At 39.5% G+C, this 19,529-nt stretch overlaps 1 protein-coding gene across 4 annotated transcripts in view; it reads left to right on the forward strand.

Moving 5' to 3' along the window:
* The window catches only part of plod2 (procollagen-lysine, 2-oxoglutarate 5-dioxygenase 2), a 113,522-nt gene that overhangs the window by 48,830 nt on the left and 45,163 nt on the right, over positions 1–19,529 (forward strand). For all 4 annotated transcript variants that reach the window (XM_049480339.1, XM_049480338.1, XM_022673378.2 and 1 more), the window contains 4 exons: positions 5,060–5,223; positions 12,550–12,662; positions 12,886–12,949; positions 13,550–13,647. In XM_049480339.1, the coding sequence (XP_049336296.1) occupies positions 5,060–5,223; positions 12,550–12,662; positions 12,886–12,949; positions 13,550–13,647 (439 nt within the window). The remainder of the gene's footprint in view (positions 1–5,059; positions 5,224–12,549; positions 12,663–12,885; positions 12,950–13,549; positions 13,648–19,529) is intronic.

Below are 19,529 nucleotides of genomic sequence, written 5' to 3' on the forward strand. Positions count from 1 at the left end.
TAAACACAGAAACATGAGAACAGACAGGGACCACGTGACACTCATCACTCCAAAGGGTGATGTGGATCAGCACAAGGCTGCGTCTGTGAGCTGATGTATCAGAACCGAGTCACTGCACTTTCCTCCGAGTGCGCTGTGATGCTACTCAGTAATGCTGCATCAGGTCACACGTTTTAGAGGAGGCATGTGCTAGTAGTATTCTTCACCCTCCTGGTGAGTTGGGGCATCACTAATAATAATGGGAGTGTAAATTCCCCTTATTATAAAAAAAATATATTCAGTTTAATCCACTTTAGCTTTTTTTTAAGATAAAAAGATGATCTAAAGGAGATATTAAGAATGTGATACTGGCCAAAACGGAAATGACTCCCACTGAGAATTTATTCAGGCTCCCACACTGAAGTCTCCAGTGCCAGGAATCACATTTCCACTCAGCAGATGTACTGTACAGTAGACGGCCTGGTCTACATCCTTCATTAATTCTTATTAAGAGGTTTTTTTTAGGGTGAAAGGGGGGGTCAGCGCTTTTCTTTGTTTGAATGTGGACCAGATGGCTGTGGAATACACCAGGCCCTGGGAACCTGTGATTTGATCTGTGTTAATTTGTGATTCGGCCTAATGTTGCTAAATTGTGCTGGCTCGGCCAAAGACTTCCTGGGCTCGGCAGGAATCTGGAATGTATTATTTTTAATTAACTATAGAAAAATGTTATAATGAACGTGGATTCTTCTCGCCCAGCTCTGAAAGGGCTACTTCTTTTCAGTTGGTTTGGCAGGAGGAGTCCTGATCCGGCTGATGTACTGATACTCCCTAAAATAACAGTCCAAAAAACAACACTAGTTTAACCTATTAAATGAGTTAAAGCAATACACACACATAAAAATCTGAAACTAAAAGCTGGCAAAGAACGTGTTTTTTTAATATTTTAAGCTGTTTTTTGATGTAAGTCTGGAGGATAATCGAAAATCAACCAAAAGCAAAATTATAATTTCTAACCTACCTGATCTTGTTAATGCATTTCTAGGGAGACACAAAAAATATATTGAGCAGCCAAAATTATTTATCAGAAAATGGCAAAAAAAATTGCATGCTGGTGTGTCTGCTGGGGTGTTAAAAATGATTAGTGTTTAATAAAAATAAATAATAGTTTTGTACTCCTTCTTTGATATACCAGAGAAAAAAAATCATTTAGGTTGTTTAATTCATGCAATAGTAAAAAAAAAAAAAAAAAAAAACTGACAAAAATGTGTTTGGTACACTCCCTTTGGCCAAATGTTTCATTTTGTTTGGTTTTGTTCTATTTATTTTGTTATTTGAAAAAAAAAAAATCAGCCCTATCCTGCACAGCATATCACGATGCTCATTGCTATCTTACACCACATCAACAGTCTATTTTTGCTCCTTCCACCTGTGGCCTTTAAAAAGCAATGGTGCTTGTGAATAAACCAAATCCAATGAGCGTGGTGGTCTGAAATGAGGTGTATTCAGGAAAGTTTCTGGCGTATTGCTATCTTGGCAACAGAAAACACAGGTACTGTAATTGCCACTGACTAAAACCAAACGAGAAAGACATCAACAGTCAGACGTTCATTGGTATCTTGCCAGTAAATTGTCAACACATGCACATCTTCAAAAATTAGGAGTGCATCTGGCTTTTAAAGGGAATGGCAAGTGACAAACTACTACGCCAAAAACACATTCATAATTAATAATTAGATTAGTACATGCATTCTGTGCATTTCTAGCCACGCATGGTGTACTTTTCCTGTCGTCACGATAGCGAAGACACACTGACACACCCTAAAACAAGCTAAACGGTGCATGTTTGACGGCTCGGCTGGCTATACTGTATATTGCTAAAATAGGGACCACATGTGAGCAACATGAGCAGTGTCTGCTGTTCATTAAAAGTTTTAATTATTCATTAATCATAATCATGATAAAATGTTCAATTAATCATGATATAGGTGGTTGGGCGAACTGTTCAGAACAAACACGCAGACTGTTAAACTCTAGTTTGGGTGACGAATACTCAAATGCGGTTTTACGAGTCTACAGTATTTATAACCCTGTTATTTCGCCACAGAGTCAAACTAGGTTGTTAAAAAAAAAATCGAATAAATAAAAGTCTGCTTTAATAGAGGCTTAGAGACTCAGCTTTGCTCTAAAACGGTTTCTTTGAAAGCTTTAAATGTCGGTGTTTTTGCTTGCTTAACTTAATCAGTTGGGATAAACAGGCTTTTCTTTTATAGCCATTACTCAAGTTAAATTATGGCGTGTCCTTTCATAATGAGCACATAGTGATGTCGGGTTTAGCCGCGCAGGTCTAGCCTGGTGTAATAGAGAGCGACGTTAATTATCATGATCACAGTGCAGAATAGAGCCAGTGTTTTCAGCTCTCCTCATACCCACCTTCATACAGCTGGCGTTGTTTTTGTTTAGCTGGGTTTGGAGTGTAGGAACACCTTTCCTTTATCCGTGGAAAGTTATAGTTACTTATTATAGATGCCTCTGAAGTTTAGAGACTGCTAATTATGAACGCACTGGCTGATATGGAGTTGAATTAAATTCCAGGTCTATTTGAGGGCTTAAGAGTTCAGAGGAAAGTTCATAATAGCAACTTTTACCCAAGCCAGCCAGGCTTCAGTGCATCATTAGAAGATATTTCATAAAGATTACAGTACATAATACACACAGCATTAAACATGCCTCCCATTAATCTGCCAAATCTGAAGCAATTTGGAGACAATTGGGTGTCTGTTTCTGGTAAGCGGTATCAATCTTCAGGGCCAAGGTTTCTGGAAACTGGGAGTTGATTATCTCCAACCTCCTGAGCTTCTGTCGTGTTTTCTTGGGCTGAATGTTTAGGCATGACTCAGGGAAAGATGCGGTGCGCTTGTGTGGACAGGTGCAAGCCAGATGTGTAGAGGTTTTTGCCTCCTGAACCATAGTTCGCTTCCTCCTTGGACAAATATGGTGGAACATCTGACCATGGACGGTAATAGTGCCTGAAACGTGATCCTTTAACACTTAGCAAAACACAAGCACTTAACCCTCACCTCTCATCTCCCAGATCTGATCATTTATCTGATCTTTGGGCAGAACACAGGTGGAAGTCCAGCGGAAATGTAAGTTTGGAAGTAAGTGAAGAAGTCACTGCAGCAAGACCGAACAAAGTAGAGTACACACAATGAAATTACTGTAAATAAGGAAGTAAAGGACAATACAACACTTCAAAAAGTACAGTAAAAATTAGTGCTATGCATCAAAATCATTTTTTTTCAATATTCATACTTCAATGTATGAGTACATTTTTTGTTTTGTTCTCACTGATACCAATACCTACTTAGATTTAAGCAGTCTGACTGCTAAATAATGTTAGTGTAAAGTAGTGCAATGCAGAAATTAATTAGTTTTTTTATATACATTTTATATACAGCTCTGGAAAAAAAATAAAGAGACCACTTCAGTTCCTGAATCAATTTATCGGTAAATGTTTGAGTAAAATGAACACTTGTTTTTATATATAAACTACGGACAACATTTCTCCCAAATTCCAAATAAACATAGTCATTTAGAGCATTTATTTGCAGAAATGAGAAATGACTGAAATAACAAAAAAGAAGCAGAGCTTTCAGACCTTAAATAATGCAAAGAAAACAAGTTCATATTCATAAAGTTTTAAGAGAGTTCAGAAATCAATATTTGGTGGAATAACCCTGGTTTTTAATCACAGTTTTTATGCATCTTGGCGTCATGTTCTCCTCCACCAGTCTTACACACTGCTTTTGGATAACTTTATGCCTGCACTCCTGGTGTAAAAATTTAAGCAGTTCAGTTTGGTTTGATGGTTTGTGATCATCCATCTTCCTCTTGATTATATTCCAGAGGTTTTCAATTTGGTAAAATCAAAGAAACTCATCTCTTTTTTTGAGTGTTCTCTTATTTGTTTCCAATGCTGTATGTATATTGTTTATATATTTTTTCACTTTTCCAAACAAGCATATTTAAAAAGATTTTAAAATGCTTAAATAAAAAAACGTAAAGATTAGTTTTGCTCTGTGGATGTATGTTAATTTCCCCAGCATCATCATGTGACTTTAGGACCACATCAACCAATGAGATTTTCAGGGAACAAACATGAAGTAAATAAGAGAGGAGTCAGGGGACTGAACATGTAGATTCACTTTTTTACCAGTTTTTTTCTCCCTGTGGACTGTGAAGAAATGCCAAATGATCGAATGGTCTTTTCTGTAGCTTCTTCAAACTTTTAAAACAGTCTTCCACTTTTTTTATAAAGGAATCTTTCATGTTCTCTACTTGTTCAGGTTCTCTCCTGTCTGCCTCTGTGTTTTTCTGGCTCTCATATGTGTTCCTTCTGTGTCTCTGACTCAGTCTTTTCTAGTGTTTTCACCTGTGTTAATTTTGTAACTCCACCCCCTCGTTACCTATCCCCAGGTGTTTTCTGTTTCTTACGTGTATATTTAGTTAAAGTTCTTGTACATGTTTAACGTCTGTTTAAGTTGCTTCGTTTCTTGGTTTTCTGTTCTGTTTTTTTTTTTTGTTTTGTTTTTTTACGTTTATTCTAGTAGTCCTGTCTGTTCATGTATCTTGTTTTGAGTTTAGTTTTGGTTCATTGTTTCTTTGCTTTGTCAAATAAAACTCGCCTCCCTTCTGCGATTTTGACAGAATCAGCCACAGTAGGTATTTTACGTATATACGATATGTATATACGTTTTTTTTTTTTGAAGTTTAAAAACCTACCCATTCTTTTAGGCATTTGATTCCTAAGCGGATTATGTTGTTAGTTGTCTGTTTTGTCTTGTCTACTTTCCTTGTCATTAGGACCTTTTTATATACAATATGGTTATTTTTATTGCTAGTATTTTTTTTTTTGTTTCTTTCATGTTGATTTTTTTGTGTTATTTTAATGTAGATATGTTTTACTTGATCTTATTGTACAGCACTTTGGTTTGAACTCATTGTCTTTCAAATGTGCTACAGAAATGAAGATGACTTAACGTGACTCATCCATTTTTCTTTGTCTTTTTCTCAACAGCTATGACCTTATCTTCGCTGGAGGACCAGATGAGATTCTGAGGAAGTTCCAGCAAGCCAATCATAAGCTGATGTTTGCTGCTGAGGGTGTGATTTGGCCGGATTCACGCTTGGCAGAGAAGTACCCCTACGTCCGCAGCGGGAAGCGCTTCCTCAACTCTGGAGGTGGGCATCGGTTTGGCTTAGACACTGGGGGATCATGGGAGATGGGAATTAGGAGTTTTTGTAGAGTTTTCTTGCCTCTAGTGGTGTTCGTGAATTCTTGTGCCATGTGGGCAGAATAAAGCTCTTTGTTTTAGCTGATGGATTCTCCCCACAGAGACGCTGCTTATAGCAAAACATCTCCATGATGTTCCTCCATCATTAACTGTTAGTGGCTCAGTCAGTGCCGGCCTTCACAGAAATGATTTATAGCGTCTTCCGTCACGCCTGTTTTATTTGGCCGTGCGAGACCGAGTGTGCTCTCTCTCTCTCTCTTTCTTTTTCACTCACGCCCTCGTACACACACACTTTTCACTGTGGGAGGTCAAGCTTTAAGGTTTCTAGTCATGTAACATATCAGTGGAATACCTCTCAGCCCACAAGGTCACGGCCAGCGGCTATTTTCTCTCTGAATGCCCCGGCGCAGCTGTGTGGATCTGGTGGGCTGGGCAGAATAACATAATATAGGCGAGGTGGCTGTACTGGACGCTGCTTTGGGTTTCATTATCTGCGTTCTTGAGCACAATAGGATTGGGAAAGTGTTTTCTCAGTAAACTGCTGGCCAGTGGCCAGTCTCCCCGTGGAATTTCCTGAAGGACACCAGGCATACTGCTGCATTCATGTCAGGGCACTGAGTGAATAGAGTATTCATTTGAGAGAGAGTGAGGGAGCGAAAAAGAGAGGTGAGAGGGGGCAAAGAAAGAGAAAACGAGCAAGAGAGAGGGGAAAAAAGTGCTATGAAGTGAGAAAGAAAGGCAAAAAAGATGTAGACAGAGAAAGGTTTTGTCAATTTTGCTAGGTCAGTCATCCCACACATTTTGCTGTTGCTCAGCTCTATATCCCGAAACACTAGTGATGCCCCAACACCAGGAGGGTGAAGACTAGCACATAACTCCTCCAATACATGTAAAGTCAGACTCCACCTCTTTTTAAACTGCTGCTGATGCAGCATTGCCGAGGAGCATCATCACAGCGCTAACGCTCGGAGGAAAGCAGCGACTCAGTTCTCATACATCAGCTCACAGGCGCAGCCTTGTGCTGATCCACATCACCCTAGGAGTGATAAGGGGAAGAGAGCGCCATCTACCCACTCAAAAAGAGAACAAGACCAATTGTGCTCTCTCAGGGCTCCGGCAGCTTTCGGCAAGCTGCATGACCGGGAATCGAACCAGCAATCTCCCGATTACATTGAGTGTAAAACGTGAGTGTACAGCGTCCTATGTGCTATATAAATGGTGCTATATATAAATGTAATTTCATTTTTTTATTTTCCTAGTGCTACATTGAAACTGAGGTGTTTAAAAAGCTCCAGCAGAACTGCCGTATCTGATCCACTCATAATGCTATGCTAATGCTAATCACATAATCTCTCGCGTGGTCCTGAGCATTGAAGAACAGGGAGGACAGAGGATAATAAGAAAGTATACAGAGAAACAGAAGAGCGTAGGTTATAGAGTCCACATTATTTCTGTGAGCAACAAGTGGTTGGTGCGGCGCAGTGGATAACACCACTGCGTGCCAGTGAGCTACCACATCATGTGGGAGACAATGTTGGGTTCAATTCCCAATCTGGGTTACTGAATGCTGTGCTACACCAATAAGAGTCCTTGGGCAAGACTCCTAACACTTCACTGGCCCACTTCTGTAATAGGAATAACCTTGTGAGTCACTCTAGATGCTGTAAATGTAAATGTAAGTGAGAAATAGGTCTAATTATTATAGAACAGCAGCAAGCTTTTGTCTAACTCGGATCTCGAAGAGTTCACTAAAGGAACAGTTCCTCCGAGCCCTCCATACTCATCAGTCTGTGGTCTTTGCTGCTCTGAAATCACCATGTTTTTATCCTGTCTGCTATTTTGAAAAGTGGAATTACTGCTTAGAATGCGGCGGTCTGCGAGTCTTGCGCAGCCGTCCGTGGATCCACCGTGGATCCATCTCCTGGACAAATCACAAATCTGTGGATTTAGGGCGAGGGCTTTTATTTGTTTTGAGCTTCCTGTTCGATACGCTGGACTCGTCGCTGTTCAGGGTTGGTTGTGTGCTATTTTAAAAATGTACAGTTGGGTCAGTGTACTTTAGGCACTAATGATATAATCTATATACTTATTAAAGCATATTTTCAGTACAGTACGGGGTAACACTTTACTTGGATGGTCCATTTGACGGCCTTGTTGATGCTCAACTGACACTCAACTAACATTCAACTAATATTTAACTGCGTGTCTATTAAATGCAATTGAACTGAAAGCTGAAAGTAAATGATTCTCTATCGAATGTAACCCTACATCCAACTCTAACCCAAACTCTAATCTTAACATTTTAGGATTGGGTGTAGGGTTAGATTTAAAGTTTAGGGTAAGGGTTAAGTGTATGGTTAGATTTTCTGGTTAATTAAGGGTTAAGGTTAGGGTTAGGTGTAGGGTTAGATTTTCTGGTTGATTAAGGGTTAAGGTTAGGGTTAGGTGTAGGGTTCGATTCTATGGTTGATTAAGGGTTAAGGTTAGGGTTAGGTGTAGGGTTCGATTCTATGGTTGATTAAGGGTTAAGGTTAGGGTTAGGTGTAGGGATATATTCTATTTTGAATCATTTACATTCAACATAGGGTTAAGTTACATTTAATAGACATTTAATTCAGTGTTAGTTAAATGTCAGTTGAGCATCAACATGGCCATAAAATGGACCATCCATGTAAAGTGTTACCCAGGAAGGACATTATTGTGTTTTAATGACCTTACGGTTACAGTGTGTAAGGTCTATCCTGTTAAGAGAGGAAACATGTAGATTGATATACTTATAAGAGTGTTTCACACTTACCATGTTCAATCTGGACCTTTAAACTTTGGAGTCTTTAGAGTTTGGTTGAAACTAGACGTGGGAAATATGGTGGTGTTTCATCGTATCGTGATAAATGTTCTTATTATATTAAAAATGTAATTTAATAAGAATATACAATATATCATCAGTGCCTAAAGTACACTGACCATACTGTACATAACATTTGTTATAGTAATCGTGTCTATTTCAAAGATTAGCAATAGTTTCAAAACTCCTGTCATGTTCAGTGTCAGTTTGACCCGTTTTAAAGTTTGAAGCTGGAACGTTGCCATGGCTATACCTGCCAACCCAGGGTTTGACTGGGGGAATGGTATTGGGGGGATAATGGTGGTGGGTAGATTCGGAGATTAAATCATTGGTTAATTTGTGTTATGAAAACCCTTTTTTTTTAATGGTCTAAGGGTTTAATCATGTTCCAATGTAACAAATCTGTCTTCTCTGCATTGTTAAAATGTATTGAGGAATAATGTGTGCTTATATAAAAGTTAAAACTGCAGGGAATTATGTGAATTATTGTGAATTATTATTATGGTGTATGAGATTGCCTAAATCAATATATCATCCAGCATGAGCATGCCTCCAACTGACTGATCTCAGCAGACATTTCTCACAGGGAAAAACTTCAGTTTACCCATGTTTATGTCTTCTCTGAATATGCATGGCTCCACTCTATCTTCCTCCGTTCCAGAATGAAATATGAATATTGTTGAATCCGTGTGTTTATGTAGATTAAAGGGCACGTCTGTCTGAATTATGGCTCTGTGTATTTAGCAGCTTACCTAAACTTCGGTAATGCCTACTAATACTTCCAAAAGTCTATTTCTGAAACGGACTTGAATGGACCATTAAAAAGTACATATCGATTCCCATAAACGGCCTAAGCGAGGGTCCAGGACTGCATTTTTCTCTTTCCTTTTTCTGTCTTGGTTCCAGTTTTCACGTCCTTCAGCTTGTGTGTACAGGGGATGAGGCCATCGTAATGATGGATCCTAAACTGCACAGCGACCAACAACATAGCCAAACCCTGCAATTTTCAGCTGCGGTCAGTGTTCTTCAGGAAAACCCAGAGAGGGGAAAGGCATGTTAGTCACTATGGAGACAGAGCAGAGTAGGGACAGGAGATACCAAAAACTTTCTTCACCATCCTGTACCAAGCTCTGCTTAGGATATTGTGAAAACTGGCTTTATGTAAGCATTAATTCTTGATAGGAAATGCTTAGTTCCAATTCTTGGTGCATCTCAAGTCAATTCAAGAGCCAAGAGGCTTTTATTGTCATTACATCTGAGTACAGGTACACAGTGTAGTGAAATTACGCTTCTCCGGAACCATGGTGCAACATAGGACAACAAACAATAGACAACATAAAGTGCAGGAGTGACGACAGTGCGACATAAAATTATAACACTACAATAAATACAATAAATAAAAAAGACAAGACAATTTAAAATACAGGACAGTGCATGGTGTAATAATGTGTATAGTGAGGATAAGGTGCAGAGATGTTTAACATAATGTAACATATATAACATATATAATTACAGCAGTTACTGAGGTTGAGAGTTCAGTTCTGTGTGGGTGTGTTGGGTGTGTGGTGGGTGGGGTGGGGTTCAGCTCTGGCTCTGTGTGTTGAGGAGTCTGACTGCCTGGTTGATGAAGCTGTTGCAGAGTCTGGTAGTGGAGGCTCTGTGTATTGAGGAGTCTGAGTGCCTGGTGGATGAAACTGTTGCAGAGTCTGGTAGTGGAGGCTCTGTGTGTTGAGAAGTCTAACTGGCTGGTGGATGAAGCTGTTACAGAGTCTGGTAGTGGAGGCTCTGTGTGTTGAGGAGTCTAACTGGCTGGTGGATGAAGCTGTTGCAGAGTCTGGTAGTAGAGGCTCTGTGTGTTGAGGAGTCTGACTGCCTGGTGGATGAAGCTGTTGCAGAGTCTGGTAGTAGAGGCTCTGTGTGTTGAGAAATCTGACTGCCTGGTGGATGAAGCTGTTGCAGAGTCCGGTAATGGAGGCTCTGTGTGTTGAGGAGTCTGACTGCCTGGTGGATGAAGCTGTTGCAGAGTCTGGTAGTGGGGGCTTTGTGTGTTGAGGAGTCTGACTGCCTGGTGGATGAAGCTGTTGCAGAGTCTGGTAGTGGAGGCTCTGTGTGTGGAGGAGCCTGACTGCCTGGTGGATGAAGGGTGTACGATATGACCCTTTATTTTTCTTATATCAGAGTGGTTCTGATTATAACTGCACTAGTTTTTGAGACCGTTCCAATTTAAATCATGTACTTTCCTACTCAGACTTCAAGGGAATTTCCACCAGTCTCAGAAATTCTGCATAATTAAATGGTAAGTTGTAAATAAAGTCTGTCAGAGTGTTTTTTTTTTAAGTGAAACGCGAGTCCGAATTGTTCCCAGTGGTGGAGATAGGAACGAGGCGTCTGAGAGTTTAATGCTCTGAAATCTTGACTCACAGGAAATGATTAAATTGTTTGAAATGGTTATGAATGTGCCATGTGGTGCCTGAGAGACTATTTTAGGATAGTTTGAGAAGGATGGGGAGGTTGGAACAGGATATTATAAGACTAAATATACTCCAATAAATGTCCATATTTTCTGATCTTCCACCTTCTTCGATATTACATGTGAAACTTTTTTATGTTGGGGATTTCAGGTGGTTGAAAACATTGACATGTCATGATGATAATGTCATGAGACAGGAACTAGTAACATGTCCCATGACTTTTGCCATATCCTGTGGAAGCTACAGTAACTTACACAGCACTGACATATGAGATATGTACATATGGTTTCCTGCATTGAATGTCGATATATAATTTATTCCAGAGTCTAGCCAGTCTAGATGGTAATGCCTTGATGCCGGTGATGTATTCCCAGTACATACTTGACTCTGTGGACTGAAGAGCGTTAAAAGCCCACATGACTTGCTTGAACCTTAATTCAATTTCCTCACATAATAGAACCTCACAACTTATACATGTCTCGTTGAGAAAACACTTTATTATGAAGTTACCGTATTTAATGGACTATAAGGTGCACTATTAATTAATGTTTATTTTATGCTCTATTTTCATACATAAGGCAAATTTTAAGCACCAATAGTAAGGAACAAGGGTGTCGCCATGTTTCCCTTCTAATTTAGGGCTAACTTAACAAAGCTGTAATTTGACTTTCAAAGTCAAAATTGAGCACTAGATGTTACTCTACACAGATTTCTCTCCTAAATGTTTATTTGGGTATATCCAGTATTTTAGCATAGTTAGCAGCACTTAGCTCTAGTAAATGCTACCCGACAGAGCTACACTGAGGAACCACGAGTGTTCTGGTAACCCAGGGTACTATTAGCTAGCTATTCGTCCAATGTTGCTTGTTTTATCACGGTAAACACACAGACTACACAGTCTGATATACTCACATCTGAACAGTGAAAGAGCAAGCGCTTAGTGCTGCGGTTAGCGGCTAATGCTAATACTGCTCCAGCCTCTGTGCTGGAGACTTAAACTGAAGGTAACACTTCATAAGCAAGTTACCGTATTTAACAGACTATAAGGCGCACCATATTATAAGGCATACTCTAAATTAATGTCTATTTTCTGGTCTATTTTCATATATAAGCACCAGTAGGAAGGAACAAGGGTATTGCCATGTTTCCCTTCTAATTCAGCAGGTCTCACCACTGTAAACAGTGGATGTTAATCTACACAGATTTCTCTCCTGAAAACTGTTTATTTGGGTGAGTAAAGCACTTCCGTTTACATACAGTGAGTTTAAATTACCAGTATTTTAGCGTGTTTAGCAACACTTGGCGCTAGTAAATGCCACTACAGTCTGATATACTCACATCTGAACGTTAGTGGCTAGTGCTAATACTGCTCCAGCCTTGGTGCTGGAGAAACTTCAATCAATCTTCTGTATAACACTGTACTTCAGTGGAGTGGCTTTACTGCTCCTTATAACCTGACTGGAAAAATTCTTACATAAGGTGCATTGTCGATTTTTGGGAAAATGCAAGATTTTAAGTGCGCCATATAGTGTAAAAGAAATAGATGGTACATACTGCTATCCTGGTTTACTACTGGTCACAGAGTTACAGTCTATATAATTACCCTTTCAGATACAAAATTCAAGATGGCGTAACGAATAACTATACAAGAACTAGGACCTAAGCAGATCTTGGGACTCCATTCCCATTCTGGCTCCACGCTGCTTGCGGTGAATTCCAGCACTTTTTATCTCTTTTTATCAGGCCTGTCTGTGAGAAATCACACTTTGCAGAGGCTTTTGGGCTCCAGCCAGGGTTTGCCCTGAGACTGAGGCATTTCCACAGCTGCCATAATTGACATATAGGAGCCGCGAGTCTGGCCGCTCCGTAATTCCAGCTCTTCATGCGTCCCTTTTAAAAATCCTAAACGTTCCTTTATGAAGCATGAGCCATAAAGAGGCTGTGATGTTGTTTGCAGGATTCATCGGCTACGCCCCGAACATAAACAGGCTGGTGAAGCAGTGGAACCTGCACGACAACGACGACGACCAGCTCTTCTACACCAAGACCTACTTGGACCCCGTGCAGCGGGTGAGTGCACAGCTACTGCAGCTACTGCGAGAGCTGTAACTGTAACCCAAGCTTGTAACGTGACCACATGTCGTTATAAAATGCACGAAAACACATCGCACCCTCAGAAAACAAACAAACAGGTTAAAAATACACTGCACTGCCGGTGGACTGAGGACAGGGGTCACGTGGTCACTCGGTTCGAGCTCTGGCTTCATCTTTTGTCCATATGTGTGTGTTTTAGGAGAGCCTCAACATGACACTGGACCACAAATGCCAGATTTTCCAGAATCTAAATGGAGCAGTGGGTGAGTAAAGGCAAGAAAATGGCTAAAAATGCCTAAACTGTTGTTGGTAAATACAGACAGTGGAGTTCCTTGTAGTAGTGTTTTACCAAAAAGTGCCAAAAGCCTAAGAAAAGTCTTATTCTTAACCTATAAACTATTTGTTACAAAGGAAACAACTAAAAATCCTCCAAGCCGATGTACAGAACTTGCCCATTCATTAATCTATGCAAAGTTTGATTTTGATCAGTAAATAAAGGATCATATCTAATGAAAGGGTTCACTAACTTTTAAACAACACTGCTTTACTTTGCAACTCTGATGTCAGTCAAAATTCAGAGTTGCACAAAAATCAAATCTAGACTTGTTGTGGGTGTTTTAAAAAGGGGCACTTTTAAAGGGGTAGTTTGGGATGGGTGATGTATAGGTTTAGAGGTGGGGCAGGAGGAAGAGCTGATTGGCTGAGCTGCTGCTTAATCTCTTTAAAGGAACACAATTCAGCTATTAGTGGAAAAAATGGTTTATGGTTTAGTGGATCTTCAGGACTACATTTGAAGAATCTTGACATCCAAAGTACTGTTCCACTGCTTCCAAGTCACTGTTTCAAGTCAAACTTTCTTGCAGATGAAGTCTTGCTCAAGTTCGCCACTGATCGAGTTCGGGTCAGGAACACTGTGTACGACAGCCTTCCCGTGGTCATCCATGGCAACATAAACACCAAAGTAAGTGGCTTCCTTTCTCCTGAGGTCAAAGAACACATTGTGGGTGTGAACCACAGACTACTGACCCATTTCCTACACGAATCCTATTCCAGAACAATCCTAACAGTCTCCCTGATATTACTGAAGATTTATACATTCAACCCTGTGTAAACCTCCCCTGCTGAATCTGGGGCTGTGCGGTTTTGACAGGCTCTGAAGGAGGTGACGACCTTCAAGCTTCCAAAGAAACAAGCTGATAGTTTTTACTTGAGGACGAGAGCCAAGAACGCAAGATTAGGTCTCTTGTCAGACGCAATAGCAGCCCAGGAAAACAGCGGGGTAGGATGTCTGGACGATAAAGTAATCTCCAACCCCTAGACCACCTTAACTCTTAGAACCCTACGGACGGATTTTCCATCCAAAATCGCACCTTGTGTTCTCAGCTTAATTACTCAGGAATCCCTTCACACATAAACATAATCCATATATGGTTAGAAAGGGCGGAACTTACTCTTTCTAAAAATAGTGATCACATCCCAGTGCAGTAAAGATAAATCTACAAGAAACCCATGGAGTAAAACACCTAAAAAAGTGAAAAAATCTCCTTCCCCAAACAATATTATTTAGCTTTAGTGCTTCAAACATATTTATATGATGTTTCAAACCAAATAATATCAGTAAATGACCCAAAAGTGTCCACAGAAAAAGTGTGAAACTACCTGCTTTACTCAAACTAAAGCTAGGTATGGTGTGCGCACTACTTTATATAGTTTTTATTTTACTTGCACATTTTGCACTAAATATTTGTATTTATTTAGACTAAAAAGTTTACATTTTTGTATATATTTTAGTTGTCTTTGTGTGTCCTGATTAAAATACTGAAAGGCATAGGCTGCTCTGAGTGTCAGGTTTTTAGTATCTACATGTATCCTAGAGGTGTGATTATTGATTATCAAGAAAAATAATTCCGCCTGATGCTGTTTCTCCATGTATTTGGTCAAAGTAATAATTAATAAACCATGTAATGAACTATCATCAATATTCTTATGCTTTCAACTCATAAACACTCTAGTCTAACCATTTTTGAAAAGATATCTTAGGTGTGAATATATTTAAAGTCTATACATTCAAAAATAAGTAAAAAAAAACAAACAACAAAAAAACAGGCGCTTGGTAAAATTTTGACCAAATCATGATCAGTTCCAGGAAAATAGAACAATTCTGCTTCCTTTTACATTTTAAATGATTATATTTTTGAGCAGCCGTATGTCTTCTGGAGTAAAAGAGATCAGGGCATGTGACTGTCGGATATAATTACTGTGTTATAAGACCTGAAAGAGGAGCTGACAAAAGCAAAGAAAAAACACACCAAAACAGCCTAGAGTTCAAAGGGTTAACTTCGCTCTCATTCCTCAATGCCAGTCTGCAGTGTTTCCATGATAGCTTAAACAAACCCTCTGCAGTGTTGAGTCATCTTCTCCTAACCCTCAAACATCTGTCTGTACTGCTGGATCTTAATGATGAATCATTGTTGGCCAAAGGATGAACCGCCACACTTCCTTTACCAGGGAAGCTGGTCCTCATGAATTCACAGGAAAAGTTTAGAACAGTTCAGATGAAGAGTTTCACAATCTTCTACTTATCTCTAATGTTCTCCATCAGCCATTCAGCTCTGGAAAAAAAATAAGAGACCACTTAAAAATGATGAGTTTCTATAATTTTTTAAATTGAAAACCTCCGAAATATAATCAAGAGAAAGATGGATGATCACAAGCCATCAAACCAAGCTGAACATAAAGTTATCCAAAAGCAGTGTGTAAGACTGGTGGAGGAGAACATGCCGAGAACATGCCCCTAAGATAACACTTTAAAATCATTACTATTTACCAGTACTATACCTATCTGATACTGCTGTCCCATGCCTTTTGCCAATGCCAACATTTTAAACATGTTTTCTATTGAAATATAGCTTTAAATGGATGCAGATCTCAGCACAGGCTTGTTTCCAGTCTCAGTAGCCTCTCCCCAGGGGCAGCTGCTCTTTTACCGGCTTGTAAATGTTTGTTCACTCAGGGCACCGTAAATGTAAGCGAGGCTGTTAAGAAGGAAGCAGCAGTAAGTTATTACTGGAGAGCGAAGACAGCTGTCTGGTTTATGTCTTCTGTTCCCTTTCTAAACACTGGGAGCTTCCCAATTTCCGTGTTAGCCTGTTGACCTCGGTTAACCCCACAACATCATAATAATCCAGCCCGTACCGCGGCCATGTTTATCTGTAATTGATGCGAGCCGTAATCCAGGATTACCTACAGCATTAGCGATCTTAACTGCAGGCAGATCCTGAAAAGAGATGCATCTGCAGGCCATCTGTCAGGAGAGCTGGACGTGGCTGGATTGGCTGGAGGATTCCCTGCTTTGAGTTTTACGGTTCTGGCTTCTAGAGTAGAAAATCAGCATGATGATGATGTGTACAGTACATGTCAGCTTACTGAGGATCAGCGTCCAGCAGCCTGATCACACACGATCTGAAACTGCTTCTGCCTGTCATTGTCTTTCCAGCTCTGTTTCAATCTCTTTTTTGCACACTATGGGCCCTATTTTAGCGATCTGTTGCGCATCAGTCAATAACTCGTAGTGCAGCTAAATTGTGAGGGTCCAAAAATACACCTTACATGGCATAAAATGTGCAAAAGGCGTGAACGAATTATCTTAATTAATCATGGTTGTGTTTTGGTCTTAACATGAAATAAACCAGTGTGCCAATATCAGTGTGCCAGTCATCATTCCCTTTAAGAGGCAGGTGAGCTCTGACTTTGGCGCGTTCGTATCTTAACAGGACAGTGCTTTTTTTGCGTCTCAGCAGAGGATACTGACCTGTGCTGAGGGAACAGTAATGTTATTTTATTCTGTTTATTGTTGAGTTAAAAGTCGGGTTTGCGACGAATCCGTCAATAAAATGTTGATAGCTAGTCCAATAGGACGCATAGAATCTGTGTACTCAAGACACGGCAAACACTTGAGCGGAAAGCAGTGTGTGGATGAGTCAATCCATGACAGTCTGGCTTGACACCATTGCAGTCTTTGGCGACAATGATGTGATGGTGTTAGGGGCAGTGGACTTTGAGTATGTATTTCTGCGTCATGCAGCCGTCTGCCAATGGTGCTGGCATTAAGAGGATGACCTATGCACTTATGCAGTTGCAGCTGATGGGTTAGTTAGATCTACTGCTCCTCCTAATTGGCCAGTATTTGGTCTTTGACCAAATGTTTAACTTTGTTTTTCTTTAGTTTTGGCCCCCCAAAAAAACAAAAAACATTTTGGTGCAACTCTAATCTTAACCCTTTCAGACCCTGCATTCTTGTCAGTAGACATCATGTATTTTCTTTATTTTTAAATGTTGTGTTGCACATGACACTATTAACACTGTTTAAGAGCTGTTGTTCTTCAGAATAGACCATGAACCAAACAAATGATAAACAAATTATAAACAAATGAAACAGTAGCTTGGCCCCACCCATTGCAAAAACACTGAAAAAATAGTAGTACTGGAGCAATTGAGGCAAAGTAACAGTAACTATTTTTTTACAAATTTAATGTGATTTAGAACACTTTTTTAGTTTTTTTGGTTTTTCTACTGTTTAGGGATGATTTATTCAATAAAATCAAATAAAAATCAAAATTTAACACGAAATATTACACACAGGCTTCCAATGCAATAAAAATAAACGAAGAAAAAATATTTTAGTTCATTGGATTTATTTGATATATAGATTTTATAGTAGAGAATTAGTCTTTTTTCTGTGCTTTACAAACAGAAAACAGCATGCTTACATTTTTATTTTCCTTCACTGGAGATAATTCAAGTCTAAAAGGGTAAAACATATGCGCTACGGGCTTCTTTCTCGTACCCACACATCTCTCTTGGTGCAGCTGTGCAGCTATAGCTGCAAAAAAACAGCAAAAGCAAACCGCCTGGCCTTTTTTCTCCTCCTTGACCTGAGCATGAACTTTAGATTTGAACAGATGAACAGATTTGTTCACATTACACACAGATACAAGACTCTTATATTTGTGAATGTGAATTGCAAGATAGCCAAATCTGATCTGAGCAAGAAATTGGATTTGAGCAATGTGGCTTGTAATGTGAACAAAGCCTAAAAGTCTGGATTTTTTTTTTTTAGTGCTGTGGTTCATTTTATAGAGTCACGCAGCATCAGAAACCAAATAACAAGCCTATTTGAGATGACTTGAGCAACTTAGCATTGTTAGAAGTAGGGCTGGGTACAGATATAATACTTTTGAATTGGGTACCGATACCTAAACCATACTTTTTTGATGCCTTTTTCTAAATTGTAACCAAAAATTCAGTTCTAAAACATATAAACATCAATATCATCATGTATCGCACCAATTTTTAGCAAAATATCGTCCAAAGAACAACAGTTCCTCTCTCTCTCTTTCTCTTTTTCTTTCGCTCTCTCTCTCTCTCTCTCTCTCTCTTTCTCTGTCAGTCTGTCTATCTGTCTGTTAAAAAAATAATTTGGATGTTGCTTTCCCTCGTCTACCATCACCCTTTAATCCAGCCGTAATTACGTCTTGGCTCATCACCCGTTTTTCTTTCTCTTTTTTTATGTGACAGAAAGTCTTAGACAGAGATAGGGCTTGGCTCTTAACTCAAACACACACTAGTCGAGATGGAGGCAGACCCGAACATGGCGGAGCCGCAGTAATTCCAGCCTCTTTATAGAGACTTACCTCAGACGTATTTAAGTCCCGTTAGCTCACCCCGACTTCCTTCCCCTGCCCGGCTAAATCTGCCCTGTCGATGTGCTGTAAATCTGCGCCGGTCCATATGCTGAAGGTTATGGCTGCGCTGCAGAAAACAGCACTAATTAAAGGCCAGTTTGTCAATATAAATTTGACAGGAGAAACCATCATGGTCTGCTGTCCTTTGGCGTGACCCGGGAGCAGCCCTGAGAACGGGTGGACGGATCACTTCATTTGAGTTTTATTTTATTTAGTGCACTTTAACCAATTTTGATAAATATCTATGGTGTTTAGGTCACACCAGGCCTTTATTTCACTTTACAATTTAATGTAAAGTTACGTATCAACATATCGTCGCTGTCCAATAAAAAACAAGCATCGTCAATTTCTAGTTAACTACCTAATTTAAACAGACAAGCTGTCCCTTACACTGTGACAAATTTTTCTAATGAACGAACCAATAGAAATACTTCAAAATTACCTAAAATAAGCTCTTTTTACATTGACTTCAATTGAAAGTTTGAAGGTTGAAGGTTTTTTCTCTCTCCTGTAAAGTTGCTGTTTTGGAGATACTTGTTTTTCAGAGGGTGGATGCAGGTGTTTCAGGGAGCCTCCGCGTCTATGTTCCCTTCTGGCTCTCTCCCTTTAGTTCAGCTCTTTTATTCAGATCTGCCGGATTCATTAGAGCAGGGGTGTCCAAACATTTTTTGTTGGGGGCCAAAAGGAGAAATATATATATATATATATATATATATATATATATATATATATATATATATATAAGTCACGGGCCACAGACTCTGTAATAAAACAAATAATGAAATATACCACTTTAAATAATAAATTTTTCCTGATTACTTTCATTCACCCACCATTTTACTTAACTAACTATCTTTATCTTTGACAGTGTTGTGTAAACTAAGATTTTTCAAATCGATGTTTAATTTCATGATGTCTCTTAATATAAAACTCTTTAATTACTGCAACTTTTAGACTCTTTGGCCCGTTTTTCTGTGCTAGAAATGCGCACCCTCTCCGCTTTTAGACTCTTTGGCCAGTTTTTCTGTGCTAGAAATGCGCACTCTCTCCGCTTTTAGGCTCTTTTGCCCCGTTTTTCTGAGCTATATATGCGCACCCT

Source organism: Astyanax mexicanus, chromosome 6 (genome assembly GCF_023375975.1).
Source record: "Astyanax mexicanus isolate ESR-SI-001 chromosome 6, AstMex3_surface, whole genome shotgun sequence".
Lineage (NCBI taxonomy): Eukaryota > Metazoa > Chordata > Actinopteri > Characiformes > Acestrorhamphidae > Astyanax > Astyanax mexicanus.